Source organism: Cydia pomonella, chromosome 19 (assembly GCF_033807575.1).
Source record: "Cydia pomonella isolate Wapato2018A chromosome 19, ilCydPomo1, whole genome shotgun sequence".
Lineage (NCBI taxonomy): Eukaryota > Metazoa > Arthropoda > Insecta > Lepidoptera > Tortricidae > Cydia > Cydia pomonella.
The window spans coordinates 8,296,780-8,323,569 of record NC_084721.1 but is presented as its reverse complement, the minus strand read 5'-3'; the positions used below and the strand labels follow the sequence as shown (position 1 = coordinate 8,323,569).

Genomic DNA, 26,790 nt, shown 5'->3' with positions numbered 1-26,790 from the left:
GTCAATGTTCAGGTCATTTTCGTATTTTGTTTTAAGGGCTATGAATGTTAATTTAAGCTATTTTAATTTAAAATAAATCTCTTTCTTAATTTGTATATTATTTACCTAATATTAGGCATTCAATTTTTTTTGTTATTATTTGTTCTCTTTTTTATATTTTTTATTGTTTAATTTTTATTTCATTTTTATTATTACTTTTTTTGTTTTATGATAATTATTTTTTAATATCCTATATTGTTATTAACACAAATATTACTTTATTTATGATGAAAAAAGGATACATTTTGAATAAAATTAAATTATGACTACTTATAAAATAAAACTACTAAAACTAAACCTACCTAGAAAAAATAAAGATACCTAAAACAGACCCTGGCCTCTTGGCAGGGTGCCCATCACGCAGGCAGCATTCCCGCGCTGTATCGCGACGGCAAGCCTTTGCGCGAGAAAACTGCCTGCGCGAGGGTCTCCCGTTGCCTCCCTCAATCGCTTTCCAATATATTGTTATTGTAATTACAAAATTACTCAAACCCACTTGTTTAGGTCTTTATCGTATATTGTTTTATGGGCTATGAATGTTAATTTAAGCTATATTCATTTATACTGTTTTTCTCTTTGTTATTAACCTTATATAGGCATTTTTTATATTATTATTTTTTGTTGTTATATTTTTTATTCGTTAATTTTAATAATTTTATACTTATTAACTACTAACTAACACTGCTTCTACTACTTATTAGCAACTTTTAGTGTAGGACCATCCCCGAAATCGCGAAAAGCAGTACCAGCATGGTTCCATTTTTATCACTATGGTCGTCACTTTCACGCTTACAAACTAGTTAGAACGTACCAGGCACGATGACAATTGATAAAGAGCCGACCATCTTTGACCTACAGAAAAATTTATGAAATAGCCATATTTATTTTCGGGATTTCGTGATTGGTTATAGTAAAAGTTGCTCGGTATGACCTAAACGTTAATGGGTTTGAGTAATTGCTTTGCGTTATGTTACATATTGTATATATTTTTATTAATTGTACTATTGTAATTTTTTTACTTTATATTATTATTATCGTATTTTGTTAATGTAATTCCTTTAATATTGTAACTTTTACGCCTGAGAATTTTCATGTGCCATGAAATGCTATTCGACAGTACCTAATATGTATATTAAACATTTGACGAATTCCTTAGTCAATTTTACTTGTGTACAAATATTATTACATCTATTTATATCTACATCTATTATTACATTTAATAATATTTTTTACATTATCTTAATTTAATTTGTTACATTTTTTTCAATTTTTATTTAAGCCCACTCATTCGGGTAGAAATGGTAAATCCCGGGTAAATTCCCGAAATAGACTCGATATCAACCCCAGATATTTACCCATAGAGTTTACGGAAAAGGAAGCGTACGAATGATTTTTGCACCCTCTCTAATATAACTGTACTGGTGTTCATGGGGGCTCTATATAGTCGCGTTAGATTCAAGTCGGCATCGAACATATGCGTTGTATAATATACTAAGGGCGAGCCAGGAAAGTTACATGTTTGTGATAAATTTAGTTATAAATATATGTAGCGTTTGACATATTAGGGCGATCGGTTAATGTAACTGTTATTGTTCCACCAGGTGAAGCATTGAAAATAAATGTTACATTTGACATATTAGGGCAATTGGTAAGTGTAGCTGTTATTGTTGAACCAGTTCCAGCATTGAAAATAAATGCAACGTTTGACATATCAGCGCAATTGGTTAGTGTAACTGTTATTGTTCCACCAGGTTGATCATTGTATTGAAAATTAACATTTGACATATTAGGACAATCGCTTATTGTTAGTGTTCTTGTTCCACTAGATCCATCATTGTCAGTAAATGTAACATTTGACATATTAGGGCTATTGGTTATCGTAACAGTTTTTAATTGCTGTATGGGCTGAGATTTTGATGCACCAAGTGCGGACTGTGGCCAATCTCCGATCTGGCTGCAGTGTACAATGGTGGTTGATAATGATAATATAATGAAAATATAAGAAAGATAATGCGCACATGACAGTATGCTAGGAGATTTTGGATGGGTATCAATTTTGATTTTCTCAGAACTACAATGCTCAATGTTAACTGGAGGGTCACGGGAGCCTGGCTGTAGATCTGTGTGAAGTGATTGATGTTGTTGGTGAAAAACAATATTTTTTAGGTTGTTTTTATTAATATTCATAACTTCATCCCGAATCACAAATGATTTGGCAGTCTTAGTTTTGGTGTCAGGCATTTTGAATGTCACTACGTCGTTATTGACAGTGATATTAGTCAACTCGATTCCTCGACATTCACCATTGATGCCCAAGATCAGCGCATCCTGCAAAAAGGTTGAAAAGTGAAAGCACTAGTATGTATAATATGTAAAAAAGATTTTGTAGAAACACCAAATAATAGTTATTTAAGCGTTATGTTGTGAATCATAAATTTAATAGTAGGTACATTATTGCATAGGCCGGGAAACGGGAATTTGTGGATGAGTTTCGATTCGATTCCGACAAAGAAGACGAATCCACGAATTGATTTTCTCCAAAAATGCGAGGAAATAAGGTAAGATAGTCATTATTAAAACATCAAGTATCACTCAAATCGAACCTTCACATCAAAAATGTCAAGAACATTTTCCCTCTTTAACAGTTATATTTTTTTAAAGTTAAAAGTACAACTCATACTACCATTCAATATTAGTTCATTCAATTTAATTGTGGAATATAAGTTGTATGTGCACGCGTGAGATCCTTAATTTTTTTAAATGTAGTATATGATTTTATAAGCAGTATTCGCACGATCATACGCGACGGTCTTGTAAGAACGAGACATGTAAGTTGGTCTATCTTCCTACTCACTCTATTCTATATATATTTTTTATACCACGACGGTGGCAAACAAGCATACGGCCCGCCTGATGGTAATTAGTCACCGTAGCCTATGGACACCTGCAACACCAGAGGTATTACATGCGCGTTGCCGACCCTTTAAAAACCTGTACACTCCTTTTTTGAAGAACCCCACACTGTAGCCCCTCGGGAAAACCTCGGCAGGAAGCTCATTCCACAGCCGAAGCGTTCGCGGGAGGTTCGCACAGTACCAATTAGGTTCTAGGGTGTGAGGATGAACACCTTGCCGACGGCGAGCGGTGCGGTGAAGCGGCCGTTGGCATCATGTCAAACAATTCTTCAGAGCACAGCCCATTGTACAAGCGGTAGAACACACACAAGGAGGCAAAGTCTCTCCTTAGACTTAAAGGTTCAATACCGCTTGTGAGTTTGGGATCGTCGACGATTCGTACAGCGCGCCTTTGGACCGAGTCGAATGGTCCAAGCTGGCATGCAGGTGCTCCTGCCCAAAGGTGACAGCAATACTCCATATTAGGTCTGACTTGCGATTTATATAGCAGCAGTCTTTGCCCCGGAGTAAACTATCGCCTCGCTTTATTGAGCACACCGAGTTTTTTGGATGCCAGCGCAGCCTTTCCTTCCAAGTGGCTATGGAATTGGACGTCACTGGAAATGTCGACACCGAGGATCCCAATACTCCCTGACATGGTAAGGACTGAGCCTTGGAACTCTGAGAACACAGTAAATGGAGTTTTCTTAGCGGTAAACGCGCAAACTTGTGTCTTGGTGGGGTTGAATCGGACTAGATTGAACGGACAATTTGAAATGACTGCAGACCCGTGTATAATAATAATTGGCGGTTTGCATTGGTTTTTCTTAGTGGGTACCCACATATTTTAAAAAGGTAAAAATAATACAGTAATAACTTCCACTTGATGGAGTTGCTACAAAGAATTACAATATTAATTAAAAACAAACCTTACCGTACAAAAAAACAAAAAATTCAATGAGGGAGACCGGTTAAAGAAAGATTATTGTTGATTTTGAATTTCATACAACACCTACACCTTGACACATTTCAGATTTGCTGGTTGACTGGTAAAATACCCGCAATAGGGTATTCGACTGTATTTAAAATAAATTATTTCACTCCATGCATGAAATAATAATAAAAATGGCTATAAGTTTGCTTAAAAGAGTTGAGAAGTACCCTCAATTCCTCATGGAATCCATCATCAGAATTCAAGCTTGACAAAAATATGCCTTGTAAACCTAACTGCTTCACAAACATGCGAAGAGAACAAATTGCCAAACGTGAACTATGCGGCGTTGAAGAATTCCATTCTGTTCATCATCAGCAGTTCCGCTTCATCAAATGTCATTTCAACAAATGTAAATGCTTGATTTGATGATGAAAATATTAAGATCACTATATATATATATATATATGCCTTTAACATTTGAGGAGTTCCCCCGATTCCTCATGGACCCCATCGTTAGAACTCGAACTTGACAAAAATTTGTCTTAAAAATCTTATTTGCTTCACAAACACAGCGAAGAGGATAAATCGCCAAACGTGAACTATGCGTCGTTGAGGAGTTCCATTCTGATCATCATCAGCAATTCCACTTTATCAAATGTCACTTTTTAAATGTAGGTAAATGCTTGATTTGTTGATGAAAATACAAAAATCACTATATGTATGCTCTTCACATTTGAAGAGTTCCCTTCGATTCGAAGAGAGATATATATATATATATATATATATATATATATATAGATTCAATAAAAATAAAAAAATTCAAAAACCAAGCTAAAAACGAATTTTAACTATGTTCTCGTTGGAAATTAATAGGTACATAACTGATGAATGATGATTGACTATGTAGCTTAAGGTAATTTTGCACTTAATCATAAGGATTAAGAACCCTTTTTCATTCAAATTTGACAATAATTTTAACATAGAAATACTTAACGTATACGAATAAAAATAAGCTAGAATGACATGTCTATTCCTACATTCTATTATTACGCAGAAAAGAAAAAAATATAATTTTCAAGTATTTACAATAACGTTAATATCTCCGTAACTAGAAATGAGCATAAGGACCCTTTTCTCATGGAATGGAAGGCACAATTGGGTGCTTCTTTGTACCAAGACGATAGAAAAACACGTAATAGTTAAACTTAAATATTGCTTTGTAAAACTTATGTAAGTACATATTTTAATTGACCGAAGCGTTAGCGAAGGTCTATATTTTGACTTGGGCAATTTGCTTTTGTATGTCTGAATGTTTTCCTGTACAGGTTGAAAACTGTACAGGTAGCAGAGCTGCAACTAGTGAAATTTTGTAAGCAGGTTCAGTAGCTACATAGAAATTTTCTGTCATCTCATTTTTTGGAAAATGTTCAAATTGGTGGAAATTGGCATAAAGGACTTAAGTGCCAATACGGTCTATGGCACTTAAAACCTTGTGAGTACGCTGTGAAAATGGCTCAATGAATTTATTTTTTGTTGTTTTTTTATGTTTTAAGCTTATCGATCTTATCGCGAGGTGTACAGCTCACGGAGCCACTAGTCGTAGTCATAGTAGAAATATATATAATAAATATATATATATATATATATATATATATATTTACAAAATTTGCGGGTTTTATTTGATTAATCATCAACAATCAATGAAAAACGAACATGGTACATGGTTTTTCTTAGGAATTTTAAAACATAATTTTCTGAAATCGACCAAGATTCCGGCCGGTCGATTTAAGTGTAGTGAAACTAACCGTGAATCATTCAATACTGTTATAATTTTCTGATTTATTTGATCTGATCAGATTAAACGTGAAAGGTACAAATTCCTGGCGTAATAAAAATAATTATACCGTAGCGTTATTTCTTAAAAATGAAATCGATAAGGTGAAAAATTATAGCGCCTGCAAAAGTGTAATAGCAAGCAAAAAATGAATGTAATGATTAAAACTTGGAAACCACAAATAAATTGGCTCATATTATAAAAATAGTACAAATTAGGTACAAAAATATGGTAAGGTTTTTTTATTTATTTAGGTACACCCGCCATTCTGGCTTTCACTCGGGGGCTTACTTTTTTATTATTGTTATCGTATTTTGTTAAAGTTATTGTCATTCCTTTAAAAGTGTAACTTTTACGCCTGAGAATTTTCATGTGCTATGTAAACGATATTTAATAGTACCTAATATATGAAACATTTGACGAATTCCTTAGTCAATTTTACTTATATACAAATATTATATTATTTATATAACAATTTTTAAATTTATTAATATTTTTTACTTTACCTCAATTTAATTTATTACTTCGTTTCCAACTTTTATTTAAGCCCACTTATTCGGGTAGAAAAGGTAAATACCAGGTAAATTGGGTGAATTCCCGAAATATACCCCAGATATTTACCCATATAGTTTACGGAAAAGGAAGAGTACGAATGATTTTTGCACCCTCCCTAACATACGGGTGTATTGATGTTCATAGGGGCTCCAAAATGCCGCGTTAGATTCAAGTCGGCTTCGAGTATATGCGTTGTAAAATATACTACGGGCATTTTGCGAGCCAGGAAAGTTACATGTTTATGACAAATTTAGCTGTAAATACCGTTGACGTAATTGTAAACACCGTTTGACATATTAGGGCGATTGGATATTGTAACTGTTATTGTTCCACCAGGTTCACCGTTGAAATTAAATTTTACATTTGACATGTCAGGGCAATTGCTTATTGTAGCTGTTGTAATTCCACCAGGTGTATTGAAAAAAAATGCAACGTTTCTCATATCAGGACAATTGGTTAGTGTAGCTGTTATTTCTGAACCAGCTCCAGCATTGACAATAAATCTAACGTTTGACATATTCGGGCAATTGGTTATTGTAATTGTTATTGATCCACCAGGTTGATCATTGTATTGAAGATTAACATTTGACATATTAGGGCTATTGGATATTGTAACTGTTCTACCAGGTCCATCAGGAAAATGAACATTTGACATATTAGGGCTATTGGATATTGAAACTGTTCTTAATCCACGAGGTGCACGAATATTAGTTTCCTTTATATTTGAAATTGACCCTGGCTGTGAGGATGCAGTGTCACTGGTTGACTGTGACCAATCTTCAATCTGGCTGCAGTTTATAACGGTGGTTGATAATAATAATGTAATAATAATATAATAATGATAAAGAGCAGATGGCAGTGAACGTTTGCTAAAAGATTTTGGATGAGCATCAATTTTGATTGTCTCAGGACTACAATCCTCAATGTAAACTGGAGGGCCACGGGAGCCTGGTTGTGCATCTGTGTAAAGTGATTTATGTTGCTGGTGTGATGCTGACGAGCCGTCGTGTAGATCTTCATGAGACTTGGCTGTTATCATAGTGTTAGCTGCCAAAACAATATTTATTGGGTTGTTTTTAAAAATATTCATAATTCCATCCCAATTCACAAATGATTTGTCAGTCTTAGTTTTGGTGCCTCGCATTGTGAATGTCACTATGTCTCTGTTGATAGTGATATTATTCAACTCAATTCCTCTACGTGCATCATTGATGCCCAAGATCAGCGCATCCTGCAAAAAGGTTGAAAAGTGAAAACACTAGTATGTATAATATGATTAATATGTAATAAAGATGATGTAGAAACACCAATGAATAGTTACCTATTTAAGCTGTTGGGTTAGTATAATTATGTAGTGAATCGTAAATTTTAATGAGATTTAATTTTTAGTTTAGGCAAGTAGTGTAATGAAAAATCCTATAAATAAGATAGTGTATAGTCAATATAGTCATACAAATAAAATATCTAGTGTAACTCTTTTGTGCAACGAGAAGTCATTGACTTTGAAGTGGGCCAGTAAATTGGTGCGCAAATTGCGTTGTGTGGATCAATGCCAGCCAGTCGTTAAGTCTAACACCAACAGGAACAAAAAAACTTTTATAAGGAGTTTACATAGGTATAAAAGTTTTTTGTTTCTTGTTTCGCTGCACACGATGCACGGCGATAGCGAAAGGAACGTGTATGTAACGTATGCGTGCGACATTTGTTAAATATATTATATGTTTGATTATAATATTATATTTCCTCGCATGTTTGAGAAAAGTACTACCTAAGTATAGTATATCTAGGCATTTTCCGACTAGGTCCTTTTGCCAGGCATCGCCAAACCTCGGCCTAGCATCTAGGTGCCTTGAAAGAAAGTGCCTTTTTCTATCCCTCGGCAACAATGTACTATCATATCATTTTTACTAGGTATTGAGAATTATCAGTAGTTAAATTCATGTTGAATGGAGGAAAATTTTACTTCAAAAGAACCACAGTGCTCGTACAACAAAACAGGGCGTATATAGTTAAGTTAACAAAAACGGCGTAGTGTAGTAAAAAATAAAACTGGCAAAGAGCATGTCGGGCCATGCTCAGTGTAGAGTTCCGTAGTTACCCGTCCGTCAAAATAGACTTTTTGCAAAAACTCAAAAACGGCTAGACCGACCAGGTTCGCTATAGTTTACGAAAAAACGACGTTTTCAAAAAAAGTGTACCCTGTACTTTTTTTTAAAACCTAACAAATTTTGAGTTATTTCTACTTAGAATCATTAGGACTATCGATTTAAGCAATAAAAAAAGTGTCCCACTTTTAATTATCAGTTTTGTAACGCAGTTAACCATACATATTGTATGGACCGTTACAAAACCGTTACCAATTTACAAAACTACACGAATTATTTCCCCTGATTTCCCATGTTCGGGTTAATTTCCTTGAGCTAAATAATTTAATCAAAAAGAATAGGTTGCAAATACATTATGAAACCTACTTTCATACACTAAATAAAAATACACATTTATTCGCATAATTTCATTTGGCAGAATTCCTAGTTGCGTTTTTTCCATACAAACATGGGTACAGGCAATGCCGGATTTAGAGGTCTGGAGGCCTCGGGCAATAAAGGAGTGGAGGCCCCCTGGCCCCAATTTTTTCCAAAATTTAAAATGGTAAATTTTCCAAATTCTCTTTTGTGGAGGCCCGGGGCAGTAGCCCCGGTTGCCCTCCCCTAAATCCGGCCCTGGGTACAGGTGCAGGACAGGCAGAGGGGAGCAGCATCAATATTTGTGCCGCTATGTTTTGCTTTTTTTGGATTATTTTATTTTGAAGAAACTTACAGCGCCTCGAAAATCGCAAAAACGGCTCAATTGATTTGGCTGCAAAAAAGAGGCGCAGTATATAAATATGACAACAAATATCCAAAAAATCAAAACATAGCGGCATACATTATTTCTACCTATTGCAGTTTCCAAAATTTCATAATGATTGGTTGCGTTTTGGAGGAGGAAACAGTCGAGAGCGAAACCTCGATTTTTGAGTTTTTTGCCTGGGAATTTTAGTCCAGCCTGCAGTTGTCCTTATCGCACGCACGCACTACCGGCCACCGCAGCGCGACAGAAACATAACTTCAAAAATTCGAGATTTGAAAAGTTGCTCCAGCTAGGAATTGCTCTTAAGATCGTACAATGAAAAAAGTCGGTTCTAGCGCTCGCTGTCCGCTGCCGCGGCACTCTCGCTTTATATGAATAAATAGTTAGCCAATTAAATGTTTGGTGAATGAAATGTATTCCAAATGTTGTATATCATAATAATAATCTACTTAAAAATAATTCTGCCAAGTAGTTACAAGTAGTTATCATAATGAAAATTTGCCAAAGTAAAAAAAGTTGGTTGGCAAGTGAAATTCTGACAGTAAAACTTCGGCAAAAAGGCGGAACAATAAAATTTACTTATAGGTCTAGTAAAAGTTTTGTGGTTTTCGAGATAATTGAATTTTTTTAGGGTTCCGTACCAATAAGGTACAAAATGAACCCTAATGGTGCGACTCTGTCCGTTCGTCGGCCCGTCTGTCATATTACCAAATATCTCGAGACCTACTTGAACTATCGATTTGAAATTTGAAATAGTTATGAACCACGCTAGCCTTGTCTGGGTTGAAAGTATATTTTATTTTATTTTATGAAGTATAGAATATTTGCCCAAGAGGAGGCAAATGTTCAAAGTCTAGTTACTATATGTCAAGTGAAGTATCATTTGGAAGAGCTCAAATTGAACATTCCAAAACTTTTTTTTTTCATAGTGGAAAAAAATATGTTTGTAGGAAAAAGTGAAAAAAAAAAACATTTACAATTATGATTAGTACACTTATGGTAAAAAGCCTTTCGTGTTTATTGTTAGATGAGATAATTTAAAGTTTGTACCCAACCTTCGATGCGCGAGTTCGGACTCGCACTTGACCAGTTTTTTTTAATAGCTAAATTAAAGAGGCAAGAAAAGTTTGATTATCTCGAAAACCAGGAAACTTTTACTAGACTTATAAGTTTGTGTTGTAGTAACAAAGTGTACATACACTAAGGGAGAGAAGATATAAAGATAATGATCTTTAAGTAGTTTTTTTTTACTACAGCATGAGTTTGACCGCGTCTAATGTCCACAGGTAGAGTTCCAGAGTCGAACAGCTTGAAAGGTAAAAGAAGTGTTGTCAAATTTTGAAGAAGAGGATTGGACAAAAAGAAACTTACTGCGTGACAAACTCACAAAAATTAGATAATTGAAACGCGAAAAAAATATAAGAGGGCTAAATATGAAAGTTATGACGATAGCGAACTTGAGCTGCGAACGAAAAAGAGAATTAGTATCTTAGTAATTGTTATATTAAGCAAGTTTATGCGCAATCTACTATGAAGAAAGTGACGAAAAACGGTTTTTGCCATGTCTTCATCTTACGTATAACGTCGTATGTAGGGGATATGCCTAAAAGGGTTAAAGTAACGTGTGACTGACCTTAGCGAACGATGAGACAGGTGGACAGTTTCGGCACGGCGAAATATTCGACGCTTCCAAGTATAAATTGCACTATGTTATGTAGGAGGACTCGGAGATTAACTTTTTGGACACATTGGGATTTATGTTCTTCCTGTAGCTCCTGATTAGTAACGGTTGCGTTCACTACGGCCGCTTCAGCTACCCCTGACCGGTAGTTCTGGTATTCTTTACATAGGTAGTTACTAGGTACATTACCTTGCTGGCCACGTGATCCTGCAACTCCCGCTCGGTGACGGCGGCGCCGGCCTGGCGCACCACGAAAGCGGTGGGTAGTTCGCCCGCGCTCTCATGAGGTGCGCCCACCACGCCGGCTTCAGCTACTCCCGGGTGCTGCAGCAGCAGGGCTTCTAGCTCGGCTGGGGCCACCTGCAGAACGCCAACTTATTATAAATTGTTTCTTCCTTCGCTTAGAATATTTTGAATACTAATTCACTTTAACTAAAGTAGCGTAGTAGTATCGTCAGTTATTCATTCCTGAGTTTTGAACATCCACTAATCTTAATTAAAGGATGTCTGTCTTTGAAGGAGAGCTAATCCCGGAAAAAGGTAACCATACAATTTTGAGAGCATGAAACAGGGCATTTGGCCGCTGTACCTTGGTGGAACTCAGAGCAGCAGTCCACCAAAGGAATTCCCCACGCGAGGCACGATTTGCCGACTCGAAATAAAATAAAAAGAACTCGAGTATTTCGGCTTCTTTTTTAAATTTATTTAGAAACCAAACAGTCATATAAACATATCAAAAATGCAATATAAAAAAGGTGTACCGCAACAATAAGACCTGGAGGTTCATATTTATAAATTATATTAACTGAAATAAATAAAATTATAGCTAATGAATATTTATATCAGATAGAAAAATAACTGATATCTGTACTTACTGCAGAGCCCGTACATTTCATGCCGTTGACAGAAAAATTACGTCACGCTACATAGAGTATGATTTCAATTGGTATTTTCGTAATACTTAATCATTTGTCAATCTCTTTAGCTAACTGATACATATACTTTACAATCAGTACAGAAACGTCTAACTGACTTTCATCTTATTGTCACTCAAATAAATAATAGATAATTATTTTGTTAAATAATACATAATTTTGATTTTTAACAACGTAACAAGCTTTAATTGACGTGACAAGTATTTATTTTTCTACCCGTCAATAAGTAAGTTATTTAAATTTGTAGTGTTGTAAAAAAAACTCTCTGTATGTTAAATTAAGTCATTTTTGCGTCAATGGCATGAAAAGTACGGGCCCTGGTACTTAGAAATTAAAATAACTTACGTTTAACTATATTTTACAGTACATATGGGGCTACTTTATAGCACTAGTGCGAGAAGTAGCATATTATGTTACTGTGTCGAACATTTAAAGGGCCATATGTACTGTAAAACGTTGTACGATACATGTGCGAATAGGTAATTCGCAACTCGTGTCGATTTAAAACACTCCCTTCGGTCGTGTTTTAATTTATCGCCACTCGTTTCGAATTTCCTGTTTTTCGCACTTGTATCGTAATGTACTATTTTAGACAAGCCAACGAATTTTGAAAGCAATCTACTTCGAATAGATGTTTATTATAGTAACCAGGAACTCGCCTGAAAAGGTGTGCCTGGAATAGTTTTTGACAAAAAGAAACTAATATGAAACAGCGATCGAGGGCATAAGGGGTGATGCGGACAGCTGTAACAAATCTTAGGGTTTTTAACAAATGCAACAGCCTTCTGACATTCCTATAACCCACAGGGGAAATTGAGCCTTAAATAGGCGAGCTGAGCGTTAGATGTTCTGTAGCTAGCAGGCATGTGTACCTCTCGCGTCGAATGACGGCCCCTATGACAGTTCTTTTAAGTATGGTATGTTTTGGTTGGGCTTAATTTGAAAAATAAATGGAGAAATATGTTTTTAGCGTATTTATATTAATTAAATCCTACATTTATAAATTAATTAATGTGTTAAGCTTCCAAAAATGTCTACACAAGTTTTTAAGTGACAGTTACTCCATATAAAAAATTAACCCTCATAGGGAATTAGGGGACATCATTAATAAATAAAATAAATATTATAGGACATTATACACAAATTGACTAAGTCCCACAGTAAGCTCTACCTACTTAATCTTTCTGGTTTGACCCATTGGTTGACTGGTAGAGAATGCCTTAAGGCGTTAAGTCCGCCATTTGTACCTTCATGTATTGTGCAATAAAGATTAAATAAATAAATAAGCTCAATATGGCTTGTGTTGAGGGTACTTAGACAACGATATATATAATATATAAATATTTTTAAATACTGAATTACATAGAAAACACCCATGACTCAGGAAACAAATATCCATGCTCATCACACGAATAAATGCCCTTACCAGGATTTGAACCCGGGACCATCGGCTTCATAAGCAGGTCACTACCCACGAGGCCAGACCGGTTGTCATTCGACTCGAGAAGTGGAAAATAATTGTGATTTTCAGATAAAACATTCATGACTGTAAAGAAGCATCATTCCATCAGCTTGTAAATCTCAGAGAAGTATCATCCATACAGTCACCAAAGCTATTAGCTTAGCACTCTTGCAGACTACATGAAAGTAAATAGTAGTGTATTCAAAACATTCAAACTGCGTTTTCGTCATCTTGACATATAATGCGATGCCCCATCAAGATATGTATAACATTCAAGGCTAACAAGTCTATTGTTATATTATGGTAATACACATTCACAATTCTTTAAACCAATAAAGGCGAAAAGTTTATCCTTCAAAGTGATATAAGAATGAGTAATGCACTGTGGTTTACGCCATACCTCAAAGGGAAAAATTCCATATTATTATCATAAATAGTAATCGTTAAGGTATTTACTAGGTATGTCTAGACTGCAATCCGGCATAAACAAAGTGAATCATTGTTATTCAGTTGTCTGTGTCTGTAACCTTCAATCTCCTTGCGCAATTTTCCGCGAGTTGTTTTTGTGTTATTCTGGTACAAGTGCATTATTGTTACCTAAAAATGCAATGGGTAACATTCAAGATAAAGGTAATAAATAGTATTTTATATTGTTACAGGTACAAATGAACAGCTAAGCTGGTTTAGCCGAAATCTTATACCTTTAAACGAGCAATTCTTGTATATATATATATTTCCGGGATCTCGGAAACGGCTCTAACGATTTTGCTGAAATTTGGTATATTGGGGTTTTTGGGGGTAAACAATCGATCTAGATTAGTCTTATGTTTGGGAAAACGCGTGTTTTCGAGTTTTCATGCGTTTTTCTTTCGACGCAGAATATGGTCGCTAATTTCGTGATGCCAGCCACTGTCCGTTTGGTCCAGTGGGTTAAGACGCGGACTGCTAAACGAGTGTTACGGGTTCGAATCTCGCCCGGTGAACTGACTTGTTTTTTTTTTTTATATGTTCAAGTTTATTTATAATTTTTTAATTTTTATTGTTTTAGACAAGTTTAATTTAGTAAAAAAATGACCTATGTAATAAGAGAAATTGACAATAGATGGCGTTACTCTGTGACAAGTGCTGTAAGGTTAAAACCGATTGTAAATAATAATAATTGTCAGTTCACATTTTACTTTTTTATTACAATAAATAGTTATAACCGAGCAGGTACTATTTTACTTAAGTGAAGTTCACTTTGACTTTTAGATTATTGCGCCTTGCTGTACCAAGGATATTTATTGTTTTTTTTTTTTTTTTATACTACGTCAGTGGCAAACAAGCATACGGCCCGCCTGATGGTAAGCAGTATCCGTAGCCTATTTACGCCTGCAACTCCAGAGGAGTTACATGCGCGTTGCCGACCCTAACCCCCTCTCGCCTCTCGTTGAGCTCTGGCAACCTTACTCACAATGATTAATTAGAGACGCATTTAAATTAAGTGCCCTGATTATAAAATCTTAATATATATATAAAATGCTAATGTGCGTACGTAAAGACAGGGTTTTCTCTACCACCACCAATTCCAATCAACTTCCTTTTGGGGTGGTAAATACCCCTCGATCTCCCGGTGGGAATAAGAGAGTTTGGTCGCGGTGGGTGGAAGTGGGTGGTTGTGGGTGGCAAAAATATGAAAAAATATACATCTGTCCTTTTCTAACTCATGAGAACTTCTGGAAAGTTCTAAAAATTTCTGGACTAATCTACAAAACTAGAATGTGTACAACTGTAACAATCGATCTAGAATGTTCGAGAAGGTTCTAAAAATTTCTAGAATGATCTAGAAAGATTCAAAATTGTGTGCAACTGCTAAAATCGATATAGAATGTTCCAGAAAATTCTAGAAATGTCTGAAATGATCTAGAAAGATTCAAAATTGTCTGCAACTGCTAAAATCGATGTGGAATGTTCCAGAAAATTCTAGAAATGTCTGGAATGATCTAGAAAGATTCAAAATTGTGTGCAACTGCTAAAATCGGTATGGAATGTTCCAGAAATATCTAAAAATTTCTGGACTAATCTAGAAAACTCTAAAATGTGTACAACTGTAACAATCGATCTAGAATGTTCGAGAAGGTTCTAAAAAATCCATATGGAATGCTCTAGATAGTTCTAGAAATGACTATAATAATCTAGAAGCTTCTAGAAAGTTACGAAATGTGTGCAACTATTGAAATTAATCCGGACGATCCAGATCGAAATTAAGTACATCGGAATGTTCTAGAGTGTTCTGATACTAGAAATTTCGATTTCTAACGGTATATAAACCGAAAGTGAGTGAGTTTTTGTTAGTTTTATCATTGTAACAACCAAGATATGCGTTTTGGTTAATTTTATTACACTTTTTATATTTACAAAGCCAAGACGAAAAAAAGTATTTGCAAAACCCAAAGTGGTTTCAAAAAGAAGGAAAATAGCACGTCACAATGAAACAGAAGAACAAAGAGAAAAACGTCTTTTGAACATTCGTAAAGGAGTAAAAAGAATTAGAGAAAATTTAACCGAAGAGGAAAGAGCACGTATTAATGAAGAAACACGATGTCGAGTAAGATCACTCCGAAATCGTCAATCGGCTGATCAACATGAACTGGAAAATACCAGAAAACAAGAAAGAATGACTACTTTACGCCAACGACGAGCTGCTTCATGTAAAATTGGAAGTTTAGAACTTCAGGCTTTCCATTATGATTGCAAAAAACAATACAATGAACATCCAAGTATTGTCATCGGAAAAATGGATACGATATGCGAGTATTGTCATGCACGGAAATTTAAAGGCGAATACTGCAGTTCTGTTAAATCGATAAAATATGTATGCAAATATATTAATAAAGGCAGTGATATGGCTGTTTTTACGTTAACCAATGAAAACCAGCATGATGAAATAGTACAGTATCAAATGGGTCGTTACATTAATACCAACGAAGCAATTTGGCGAATTTTAAGTTTTCCAATACACGATCGAGATCCACCGGTTCAACATTTATCCGTCCACCTATAAAATGGACAACGTGTGTTTTTCACAACAGAAACGGCATAAAAAGTTGCGACGGAACCACCGACTCGAACAACTTTAACAGCGTTTTTTGAATTATGCCAGAAATACCAATTTGCTAAGACTTTACTCAGAAGTACCCAGCTATTATACATGGGATACAACAAGTAAACAATTTAATCCTCGAAAACGTGGAATGCAAGTAGAAGGACATGATGTGTTCAAGAGTGTAACACAATAGGACGAGTCTACACAGTGCATCCAAAAAACGCTGAATGTTTCTATCTACGCTTATTACTTCACACTATTCGTGGTCCAACGAGTTTTGAAGACCTAAAAACTGTCAATGGTTACATTTTTGAGACATCGTGAAGCATGTCAAAGATTAGGTCTACTTGAAAACGATAATCATTGGGATACACATATAATGTGTAATATGTAAATGTATTTATCATATATGTAATACGTATAATATCATATGTAAATAATTGTGTGAATAAAACATAAATTTTCCATTTACTAAGGTGTTTTTTATTTTAACTTATAATTATTTCAATTAGTTAATTAATTAAATATACTTTCTATACACCGCATATTTAATGGTCGACTACTTACTTACTTACTTACTTTCAATATCTAAGATAGAAATCTATATTATCTACGTTAAAAAATGCATCCTCAAATATTTTTTATACCATTAAACATGCGATGTATTTTAACCCGAGCAACGCCGGGTTTCGCAGCTAGTAAATAAATAAATATTATAGGACAGGGGTTCCCAATCTTTTTCAATATGCGGCGCAGTTACAAGTTTAGTATTTTGCAACGGCGCCCTTGTAAATTTAAAATCACGGTCGAAAAAGAGTGACACGACGCTATATTATTTACTGATGCGAGCGCTCAAATAGGTACCCGCGAATATTTGTGGTTTCGGATAATGATAGAACTCACGGCGCCCCTCTTTACTTTCTACGGCGCACCAGGGCGCCGCGGCGCACACTTTGGGAACCCCTGTTATAGGACATTATTACACAAATTGACTAAGTCCCACAGTAAGCTCAATAAGGCTTGTGTTGAGGGTACTTAGACAACGATATATATAATATATAAATATTTATAAATACTTAAATACATAGAAAACACCCATGACTCAGGAACAAATATCCATGCTCATCACACGAATAAATGCCCTTATCAGGATTTGAACCCGGGACCATCGGCTTCGTAGGCAGGGTCACTACCCACTAGGCCAGACCGGTCGTCAAAACATTGATTATGAACATATACCCTATACCCTTTTGGAAGTAATTTAATAGGTGCTACGCCAATGGGTTTTTTCGCAGCACGGTGCTAAGAATGACATAGTTAAGATGGATAGTTATTGTTTTCATACTATTATAATAGTTAAGAAGTTTATTTTATTATATGAGTTTACACGTATGATTTTTAAGATTTGGTCAAATTCCATGGCAGGAATGTTACCAGAGTTGAACAGGATAAATATGTTGATGTTTGCTAATATTTAAGACTAGCAGTTGAAAATAGGGAAAATATTGTTTAGGATCATTTACTCCAACAATTAAATAATCTAGTAACTTTATACATTAGCGTTTGCGACAATTCCGGTAGTTCTGATTTTACACTACCTATGCCTTTGAATCGGATCACCGTGGCGATAGCGTTGCACATCACTAAATCGCTTGCGTGACGTCATAGTAGGCATCAAAAAATTTACACGCTCGGTCCCCATACTATTGAGCATGGTTGCGGCGTCTAGGTGGTCTATGCTCGTGTATTTTAATGCCTTTTATTATGTAGCAGTCACATAAACTACTATTAACTGATCATTTGTCGACCTTATGCCTGTAGAAAAAAGGACCACCAAAGTATGTTGAAATGTGTTGTCATTTGTATTATATTGTACCTACCTGAAAGCCGTTGTACTTGATTAGTTCCTTAAGCCTATCGACGATATAGAAGGCACCCTCCTGGTCGTAGTAGCCGATGTCGCCCGTGCGCACGTAGCCCTCCTGGTCGAACAGCGCCTCGCTGGCCGCTGGGTCGCCCATGTAGCCCTTCATGCGGAGGGGCGACTTGATCCATAGCTCGCCTTCCTCGCCCACACCCTTCTTTTTGCCGGTTTCGATGTCTATGACCTAAGAAATATTGTAGAAAATAGGCTCAGGTCAGTTCTTACATTAAGTTTCTGGTATTTTTTGATGAAGCCAAACTCTGAAAGCGTGTCATACGCCTCGTTCATAAGAACATACAGCCCGCCCAGCGGCCCGTAGACTATGCAACACTGCTCTCTGTTTTTTTTATTTATTAAGATTGACTATATAATTTTACTCTTTTCCAGACCATAGGGAACAAGGTTTTTCTAAAAAAAAAACAAATATAATCAAAACACTTAAGTTTAGAAGAGAGAAGACTCACATTCGAGGAAACTCTAATCTAACCTTAAATCTGAGTGCTAAGGTTGAAATTCTATTAACATGTATGTGGCCGATAAATCGTACTATGCCTGTAGGCCTAGAACATGATTAACGCGACAGTATCTCGCCCGCGATATAGACTACCCGTATTTTTAACCAACTTCAAGATTTCAAGAGGAGGAGGTTATCAATTCGGGTGTATGTTTTTTTTTGTTTTTTAATGTTTGTTACTTTAGAACTCCGTCATTTCTGGGCCTATTTCGAAAATTATTCTTCAACGACGCACAGTTCCCGCTTGGCGATTTATTGTCTTCCTCATGTTTGTTAGGCAAATTAGGTTTTCGAGACAATTTTTTGTCAAGCGCCGCGAGATCTGATGGTAGAATCCATGAGGAATCGAGGGAACTCTTCAAATGTTAAAGGCATACATAAAGTGATTTTTGTATTTTCTTTTACAAATCAAGCATTTACATTTAAAAAAGTGACATTTGATGAAGTGGGACTGCTGATGATGATCAGAATAGAACTCTTCAACGACGCATAGTTCCCGCTTGGCGATTTATTGTCTTCCTCATGTTTGTTAGGCAAATTAGGTTTTCGAGACAATTTTTTGTCAAGCGCCGCGAGATCTGATGGTAGAATCCATGAGGAATCGAGGGAACTCTTCAAATGTTAAAGGCATACATAAAGTGATTTTTGTATTTTCTTTTACAAATCAAGCATTTACATTTAAAAAAGTGACATTTGATGAAGTGGGACTGCTGATGATGATCAGAATAGAACTCTTCAACGACGCATAGTTCCCGCTTGGCGATTTATTGTCTTCCTCATGTTTGTTAGGCAAATTAGGTTTTCGAGACAATTTTTTGTCAAGCGCCGCGAGATCTGATGGTAGAATCCATGAGGAATCGAGGGAACTCTTCAAATGTTAAAGGCATACATAAAGTGATTTTTGTATTTTCTTTTACAAATCAAGCATTTACATTTAAAAAAGTGACATTTGATGAAGTGGGACTGCTGATGATGATCAGAATAGAACTCTTCAACGACGCATAGTTCACGATTGGCGATTTGTCCTCTTCGCTGTGTTTGTTAAGTAAATTAGATTTTCAAGACATGTTTTAATATAATATAATATTTTTTCTTTCACCGGTCTCCCTCATTGAAGTCGGTTTTTTTTCTTAAAAATTATTCTAACTGTATTCTAAAGAGGGGCGGGTAGTCTATCTTGCGGGCAAGATATTGTCGCGCCAATCATGTGCTAGCCCGGTTGGAAAAAGGAAATGTCTTCACTCACACTCACCTGTTTGCAAAAGGCTCGCCAACTGCTAGCGTGCAGTTGGCAGTTATTAATGTGGCGCCAGAGATGGAGGCAACTTTGGAAGTGACCGAAATGACAGCTTTGAATTGTTCCGTAGACACATTTTAATTTAGGTCATTGAGATTAATGTCACACACAGGTGTGTGGGAATAGTCCCACACACCTGTTTTACTTATTAGATAATTAGTATATTGCGCCATGAGTTGTTATCGGCCGACAACAAACTATAGAAACGGAGCGTGAATTTCGTGACCTAAACGCGTAAGCGCCATGAACTTCAGGTTTTAGTCGTGTGGTACAGGTTACGATTGCGACAATTTCATTGTTTGGTACGGCTTCTCTATATTAATAATAACTCAATGTATTTTACCTTAATCTTCATGCCCGGGGCCGGAGTCCCGCAGGAGCCAAGCCGGCGTTTGGTGGAGAGGTCGACGCAGCACGCCATCGTCACCTCCGTCAGACCGTAGCCCTGCCGGATGAAGTTTATGCCTAACCTGCAACGGCAGTATTAGTTGTAGCTCTTGTTTATTAGAAATCAGAAACTATTAAGTTCTCGAAATGTACCTATAAATCAGTGGTTTTTAATCTTTCAGTGATAAGAGACCACCTAGGATATGTTTTTATGCCAACAACCACTAATTGTTTGAATGTAAAATGACGAATAAAGTCAACAAAGGGTTGTGCTGTTTAGTGTTTCCACCACTTCAGGCACTTCCCGATTTCCACAGTTCTCGGACAACGTTAAGAACCACTGATATAAATATTAGAAGGAGAATGATATATCTTTGGTGATATTCTGTAGGTAAGTCTTGTAGGTATTTTTGAATCCAATAGTAGTGTTCGGGTTATAAAAGAAATTACAACTTTTATGAACCCAAGAAGATTTTTATCATGGAAATTCAATTTTTAGTAAATACTATACCTCTGTGACACAGCATTTTGTATTTCTGCTGAGAGCGGCGCCGCGCCGCACCAGACTTCGTTGACAGACTTCAAGTTGTACTTGAGGACCAGCGGGTGCTTCGCCAGGAACACTGCCAGTGGCGGCACTAGCGTCATCAGTGCCGGATTAAGAAATTTTGATGCCCTAAGCATTTCTAGATCTTGGTGCCCCCTCTGCCTAGGCTCATCCAGATTACATTGACAACATTGATTTTTTTTGGTAAACTAAGTGACGTTCATGGTCGCATTACTGATGCAATTTATATATTCAATCCATTACTTATTTTATCAAGGAAATTGACAGTGCTGCAGCAGTAACGTTGCAACTGTAATGCTGGTGCAGTCGCCATCCTAATGTCATCTTTATCAAAGCATGTGTAAACTAAATGACTGAAATTACCTATATATATGATTGTGTACTTGCCTTTCCGGCTAACTATGTAATTAAAACCTGATTTGGTTCACTTCACAAATAAACCCTAGAAGTAACATGACCAAAAGTAACCCGAAAGTTACATAAGGACTGAGGCCCAGAGGCAATTGTAAATTCGTACGTGCGACAGGGAGACAACACGTCGAACGTGGTTCGCGGTGGACCCTCAGTTGTTTCTACTGTGGCGGACTGTCGTGCGAGGCCGAAGGCCGAACTGCAGGATAGCAGTGCTTGGAATTGAAGCAATGGTGGCAATAGTCAAAAAACGAATCCAACGGCCATGCTCTTCATAAGGTTGAAGATCCGGAGTGCCCACTTGGCGCTATCGAGCAAGACCTAAAGGCGGAGTTGAGAGAGAGCTGGGTTTTGTAACTGACTGAAAAAAATACCCAGTGTAAGCGAGGACTAAGGCCGAGCTCCACACAAGGTTGAAAAGAGAGCTTTTCTGATTCGCATTCAAAGCTGAAGCGCATTCATGTGAGGCCAAAGGTCGAGCTTCAGCAGGGTCAAGCTCTGGCAAGAATCTATGGCCAAGTGTTTTAAAAAGTAAGTCGAAAGCTGAGCTCTTCATAAGGCTGAAATCGCGGTCCGATCGGCGCTTTTACGTATGAGGCCAAAGGCCACGCTGCAAGAAAGCAGAACTTGGAATTGACAAATTGTGTGAAAGAGGCCGAAGGCTGAGGTCCTCATAAGGTTAGACGCCCGGAGAGTCTGATGGCGGCGCGCTATAAAAAAAACCAATGGCGAATTGTAAACAAGGCATAATGCCCAGCCGCGAGAGATGACAGCCTGGATTTGGACAGATGGCCAAGTTTATGTGAGGCTTAAGGCCAACTTTTGCATAAAGTAAAAAGCCGAGTATGAATAAGACCTAACGAAATCGAACCAATGTGATCATGGCTCTCCTGCTGCTCGGCATTTGGCCTCGCTCAAAAGGGCACTTGATTAGAGTTAGTTGCAGCCGATGAAATAGGCGTTTCGAACCGAAGAGTTCCTTTGGCAGGATTGGCCCCTAGGAGTTAGGACCCAAGGATTGATTTATATAGTTAAGAAGTGGAGCCACCAAGTTTTGTAGTGTACATTTTTAGAGGAGGGGGGTGGGCTCTCAACTTTATCTTGATATCTACATCAGTTGGTATGTTTGGTATCGTTTTCGTATAAATCGGGAATGCCGAACTCATTTACGAGTATGGTATCACATTGACACCATTCCGAAGTGGAAACATGTAAAATATTCTTTTTTTTTTAATACTCCTTCACGCTTCAACCGCTGAACCAATTTAGTTGAAATTTGGTAAAGAGATAATTAGTTTAGTCCCCAGAAAGGACACAGGATAGTTTTCATCTAAAAAATCATCGCTAAGGATGTGTAAAGGAGGGTGGAAGTTTATGTGGGGAATCAATAACCGCTGCACCTTTGAATGAAATTTGGTATGATCTACATTTTAGATTTTGTCGAAAATGATACCAAACGTAACTTAGAACCTAAACTTAAACAGTTATTGACCTCCGACTGACCGACTTCGCCGAAGCTGAAATAAACCTGAATCAAAAATCTGGGTGGCATCACTTCTTAATTACATCTTAAGAAAACAAAGATTAATTTTGCTAAAGGAAACCTTTGGTTAAAAAAAAAACCCTATGCTTTTGGTTTTCGACCTTCGTGGGGCCCCGAACCTGCACTTTAGCCTTTGATTCCGTCATCAGTTTTTTTATCATAATACTTTGACAATAAGTTGGCACGATCGCGGCTCTGCAGCTTGGCCGTGTGCAATACGTCGCAAACCAATCTGGTGTGCAAGAGCTCGGGCAGCATGAGTGACAAATTCCGATCCTTGAAAACCTGTTAAGACTTCGGTGCGAAACCTCTCATGTAAGTGAATTGTAAAAAATTCTTATGAGAAATAAAATTCTTTAAACCGAAACCGAAGGCCGAGGTGTAAGAGAGCGAAATTAGGACACGACATAATTATAAAATAAGGCAAAAGTGCAGATCTACTTTTAAATTCGACACCCCGAGAAGGCCGAAGAACAAGTTCCACGTAGGGTTGAAGACAAATAGCTTTCTAAAACTGAGCTCTACGTTGGGTGTAAGGCCCTTTGGCCCAAAGGCTGACAGACTTGCAGAATGCTGGAGATCTAAAATCAGCCACTAACCAATGGGTAAAGTATAAGGAAAAAATCAGCATATATTGCAAACCTGATGGAATGGGCCTCCTCGTAGGGGCAAAGGCCTGCGTTGGAGACGCGCTTACGTGCCCTGTCCACGACGCACAAAAGTTCATGTATAAACCACGCGTTTTTTTATGCCAACGATTTTGGTGCCCCCCTAGACGTGGTGCCCTAAGCAAGTGCTTATTTTGCTTAATGGTTAATCCGGCACTGAGCGTCATCATGTTTACCTGGTTACATAGAATTCATTATGAGAATTTGAGGTCACAATCATTTTGAACTCTATTATAAAGAGATAGGGATTTAATCAGAAAAAAATATGGGATTGATCAATCATAGCATATTGAAAGTTTAGGAGGTAGGTAGTAAAATTGATAAATATTAATGATATAATATAAATAATTATTTATTTAAAAAAAACATCAAGTTTATAAAGACATAAAGGGTATTTTTATTTTTTTATTTTATTTATATATAAATAATTAGGTACACTATTAGTGTTAATGCTGTACTAGTACTTAATTATTTATATATAGTGCAGTCACCACCAGATAGAGAATATTTGATATTGGAGTGGCCAAAGTGCTTGCAAATATCTGAACACGCCTCTATTGCGAAGGCGTTAGAGTGCGTGTTCAGTTATTTTTTGAACACCTTTGATTTGATTTATGTGATGTGACACTTGCATAAGCAATGATAGCCAAGTCTCAACAACCAAAGAAACAACATTATCATGAATGTTGTGTTAAATCTTACATATTTGAAATTAGATTTAAAGATTCATATTTACCTTATAATTTTGTATGGTTTCCAAAAACAACTTATCTTCAAAGCGGGTCAGGAACACTATTTCAAGATGGAATGACAACACACTGAAAGTTGTAATGAAGCCATAGGCGTGGAACCAAGGTATTAAAGCTAAGAAATTCTTTATTTCAATATTGTTTGACTCTGTTGATGTATCCACATAATATCTGAAAATAAATATATTGTTTCAAACCTAGTACCTTGTAAATGTGACAGTATAGAATAGGTAAGATTGAATTCCTTATATAAGACTTTCTGTTATAGTAAAAATAATAAATAAAATTTTTCAGCTATTCAGAAGTTTTAATCTAATTTTAGGGCAGAAAGAAACTTTTTATATGGTTCCTCAAACAATAATTGTTTCACATTAAAGTATGTGAATCATTTTAATTAACTTACTTCATATGCTGTGACAAGGTCAGGAAATTTATATGTGTAAGCATGACTCCTTTGGGCAATCCCGTGGTTCCAGATGAACACATAACAGCCAGTGTGTCATTACCACTGACATCCGCCAACTCAAAGTTCTCCACACTAGCTTGCTCTTTGACAAGGTCTTTGAACATAAGGCCCGGGATAACATCATAATCTCCAAAGAGCACTATTTTCTCCACGGAGGATCCTTCACTGCAGTCTTGCATGTTCTGAGCCGTGATTGGTGAAGTAAATATTATCTTCGGTTTCGTAATTTTTAGAATGTGAGTTATTTCACCTATAATAAATAATATTTTTTCAATTTGCAATTGTTAAATCATTTATTTAAAATCATTGTAAGTATGCAATTAAAGCATGTTTACAGAACATTTTAAATTTTTATGTCACAGTGCTCATTGGGCTGTGTAACATTTGTTTTGTTTTTATACAGTTGGTATATACCTGGAGAATAAGTGACATTAAGTGTGCACAGCACAGCACCACAGTACATAGTAGCGAGGGCAGCCACTGGAAATTCAAACCGGTTCTCACTGCACAGGGCAACCACCTCCCCCTTCTTCAGGCCAAGTTTCTGCAGTGAAACCGCTAGGTTCACACTTTGTTGTAAGATATCCTTGTATGTCACAGAGTTCCCAGTCTCTCCGCATAACTGAAAATGAACAGCAATGGACAATCTGACGCATAGCAACTGAATGCCACAGAAAGAACAGGAATCTTAGTGTTAATGTTAAGGGTATTTAAGATCATGTTGTTGTAAAGTTAAACATTGTACATACTTTTACAAACAAATTGATAAATATTATCTGAAATGTTACCAAAATATGAACTCATATAATATAATAAAATCAAAACACTAAATGACTCAACTTCCTCTATATAGTTTAGTAAGTACCTATAAAGGAAATGAAATCACCTGATAATAATGTCTGCATTGCGGTACTTACTATTGCTACTTTATCTTCACCCTTCTTTAGCTGGTCAAATAAAAACTGTGGGTACGACAAGTGGGCTGGAATTTGACGTTCCTCCGGCCCGTAAACTATATTATTGTGTATAGACACAGCCATTTTCCTTTATTTAATATACTTCGGCCAGTGGACAGACGTGAACTAACCTAACCGAGTAAATTAACTAACACTAATAAACTTACTTTTATAGACAGATTCCGATAAAAATATCGATACAGCGGATTAACGCTGGATAAGTAAGATAGCAACTGATAACAAATATCATATCTGATATTTTTTTTATGTAAATAATAGCCTATACTATACCACCATTAAATTAAAATACCGCAAATAAAATACAGACAGGGCAGGGCCGCACGACGCTTTTAAACATGATTTAAACTAAACTTGACATTGACATTTATTTATTCATGTGCTGCCATTGTAAAAAAAACCGGTCAAGTGCGAATTTGTTTTACTCGCGTACCGAGGGTTCCGTACAAACTTTGAATTATCTCGTGTAGAGTTTGTTCGGAAAGAGAAGAGTCGTGGAATATATTGGGCCCCATACATTCCACGACTCTCCTCTTTCCGCACAGACTCTAACTATAAACGCTAAAGACTTTTGATCAGAAGTATCTATACTATATCTATACAGCCATCTATCGGCAAATTGTTTAACTAATTTGAATGCATATACTTAATATTCCTAAAGATGGAGTCTAAGCCAGTCACAAGCCAGCTGTCACCGTAGCCTCACACAGCCACATCTTTATGCACGATTAACGATGAGTAACCACAAGTTGTGGTCATGTCGATAAAGTTATTATTTTTTTTACAATTTTAATTTCACTTGAAAGGATTTAAACTACCTAAAATTAACAGATAACCATTATAACACAACTTTATATATTCTTCCCAAAGTTTTTTTGAGTTCAATCTAAGAGTTTGAGATTTGTTTTGATTTCAGAAGATCTAGATTTTAGCCACAACTTGGATGCCAAATAGATGCAACGAATGTACAACGGTTGTAGTCCGCGACAGCCGCCGCAGCCGAAAGGCGGAAGCGGCCCC

The 26,790-nt window shown here is 36.5% G+C and overlaps 1 protein-coding gene across 3 annotated transcripts in view; it reads right to left on the bottom strand.

Moving 5' to 3' along the window:
* The window catches only part of LOC133528267 (luciferin 4-monooxygenase-like), a 46,496-nt gene extending 20,085 nt beyond the window's left edge, over window positions 1–26,411 (bottom strand). The window contains exons 1-8 of one of the 3 annotated variants that reach the window (XM_061865574.1): window positions 25,714–26,411; window positions 25,211–25,418; window positions 24,734–25,046; window positions 24,306–24,501; window positions 20,903–21,036; window positions 20,348–20,474; window positions 18,150–18,377; window positions 10,977–11,147 (exon numbers count right to left, since the gene is read on the bottom strand). In XM_061865574.1, the coding sequence (XP_061721558.1) occupies window positions 10,977–11,147; window positions 18,150–18,377; window positions 20,348–20,474; window positions 20,903–21,036; window positions 24,306–24,501; window positions 24,734–25,046; window positions 25,211–25,418; window positions 25,714–25,836 (1,500 nt within the window). In that variant the 5' untranslated portion in view covers window positions 25,837–26,411. Of the gene's footprint in view, window positions 1–195; window positions 2,368–4,729; window positions 7,488–10,976; window positions 11,148–18,149; window positions 18,378–20,347; window positions 20,475–20,902; window positions 23,222–23,281; window positions 23,423–24,305; window positions 24,502–24,733; window positions 25,047–25,210; window positions 25,419–25,713 lie in introns of those variants that run through there. The other 2 variants (XM_061865573.1, XM_061865572.1) reach the window with 2 other exon arrangements.
* Window positions 26,412–26,790: the final 379 nt, after the last annotated feature.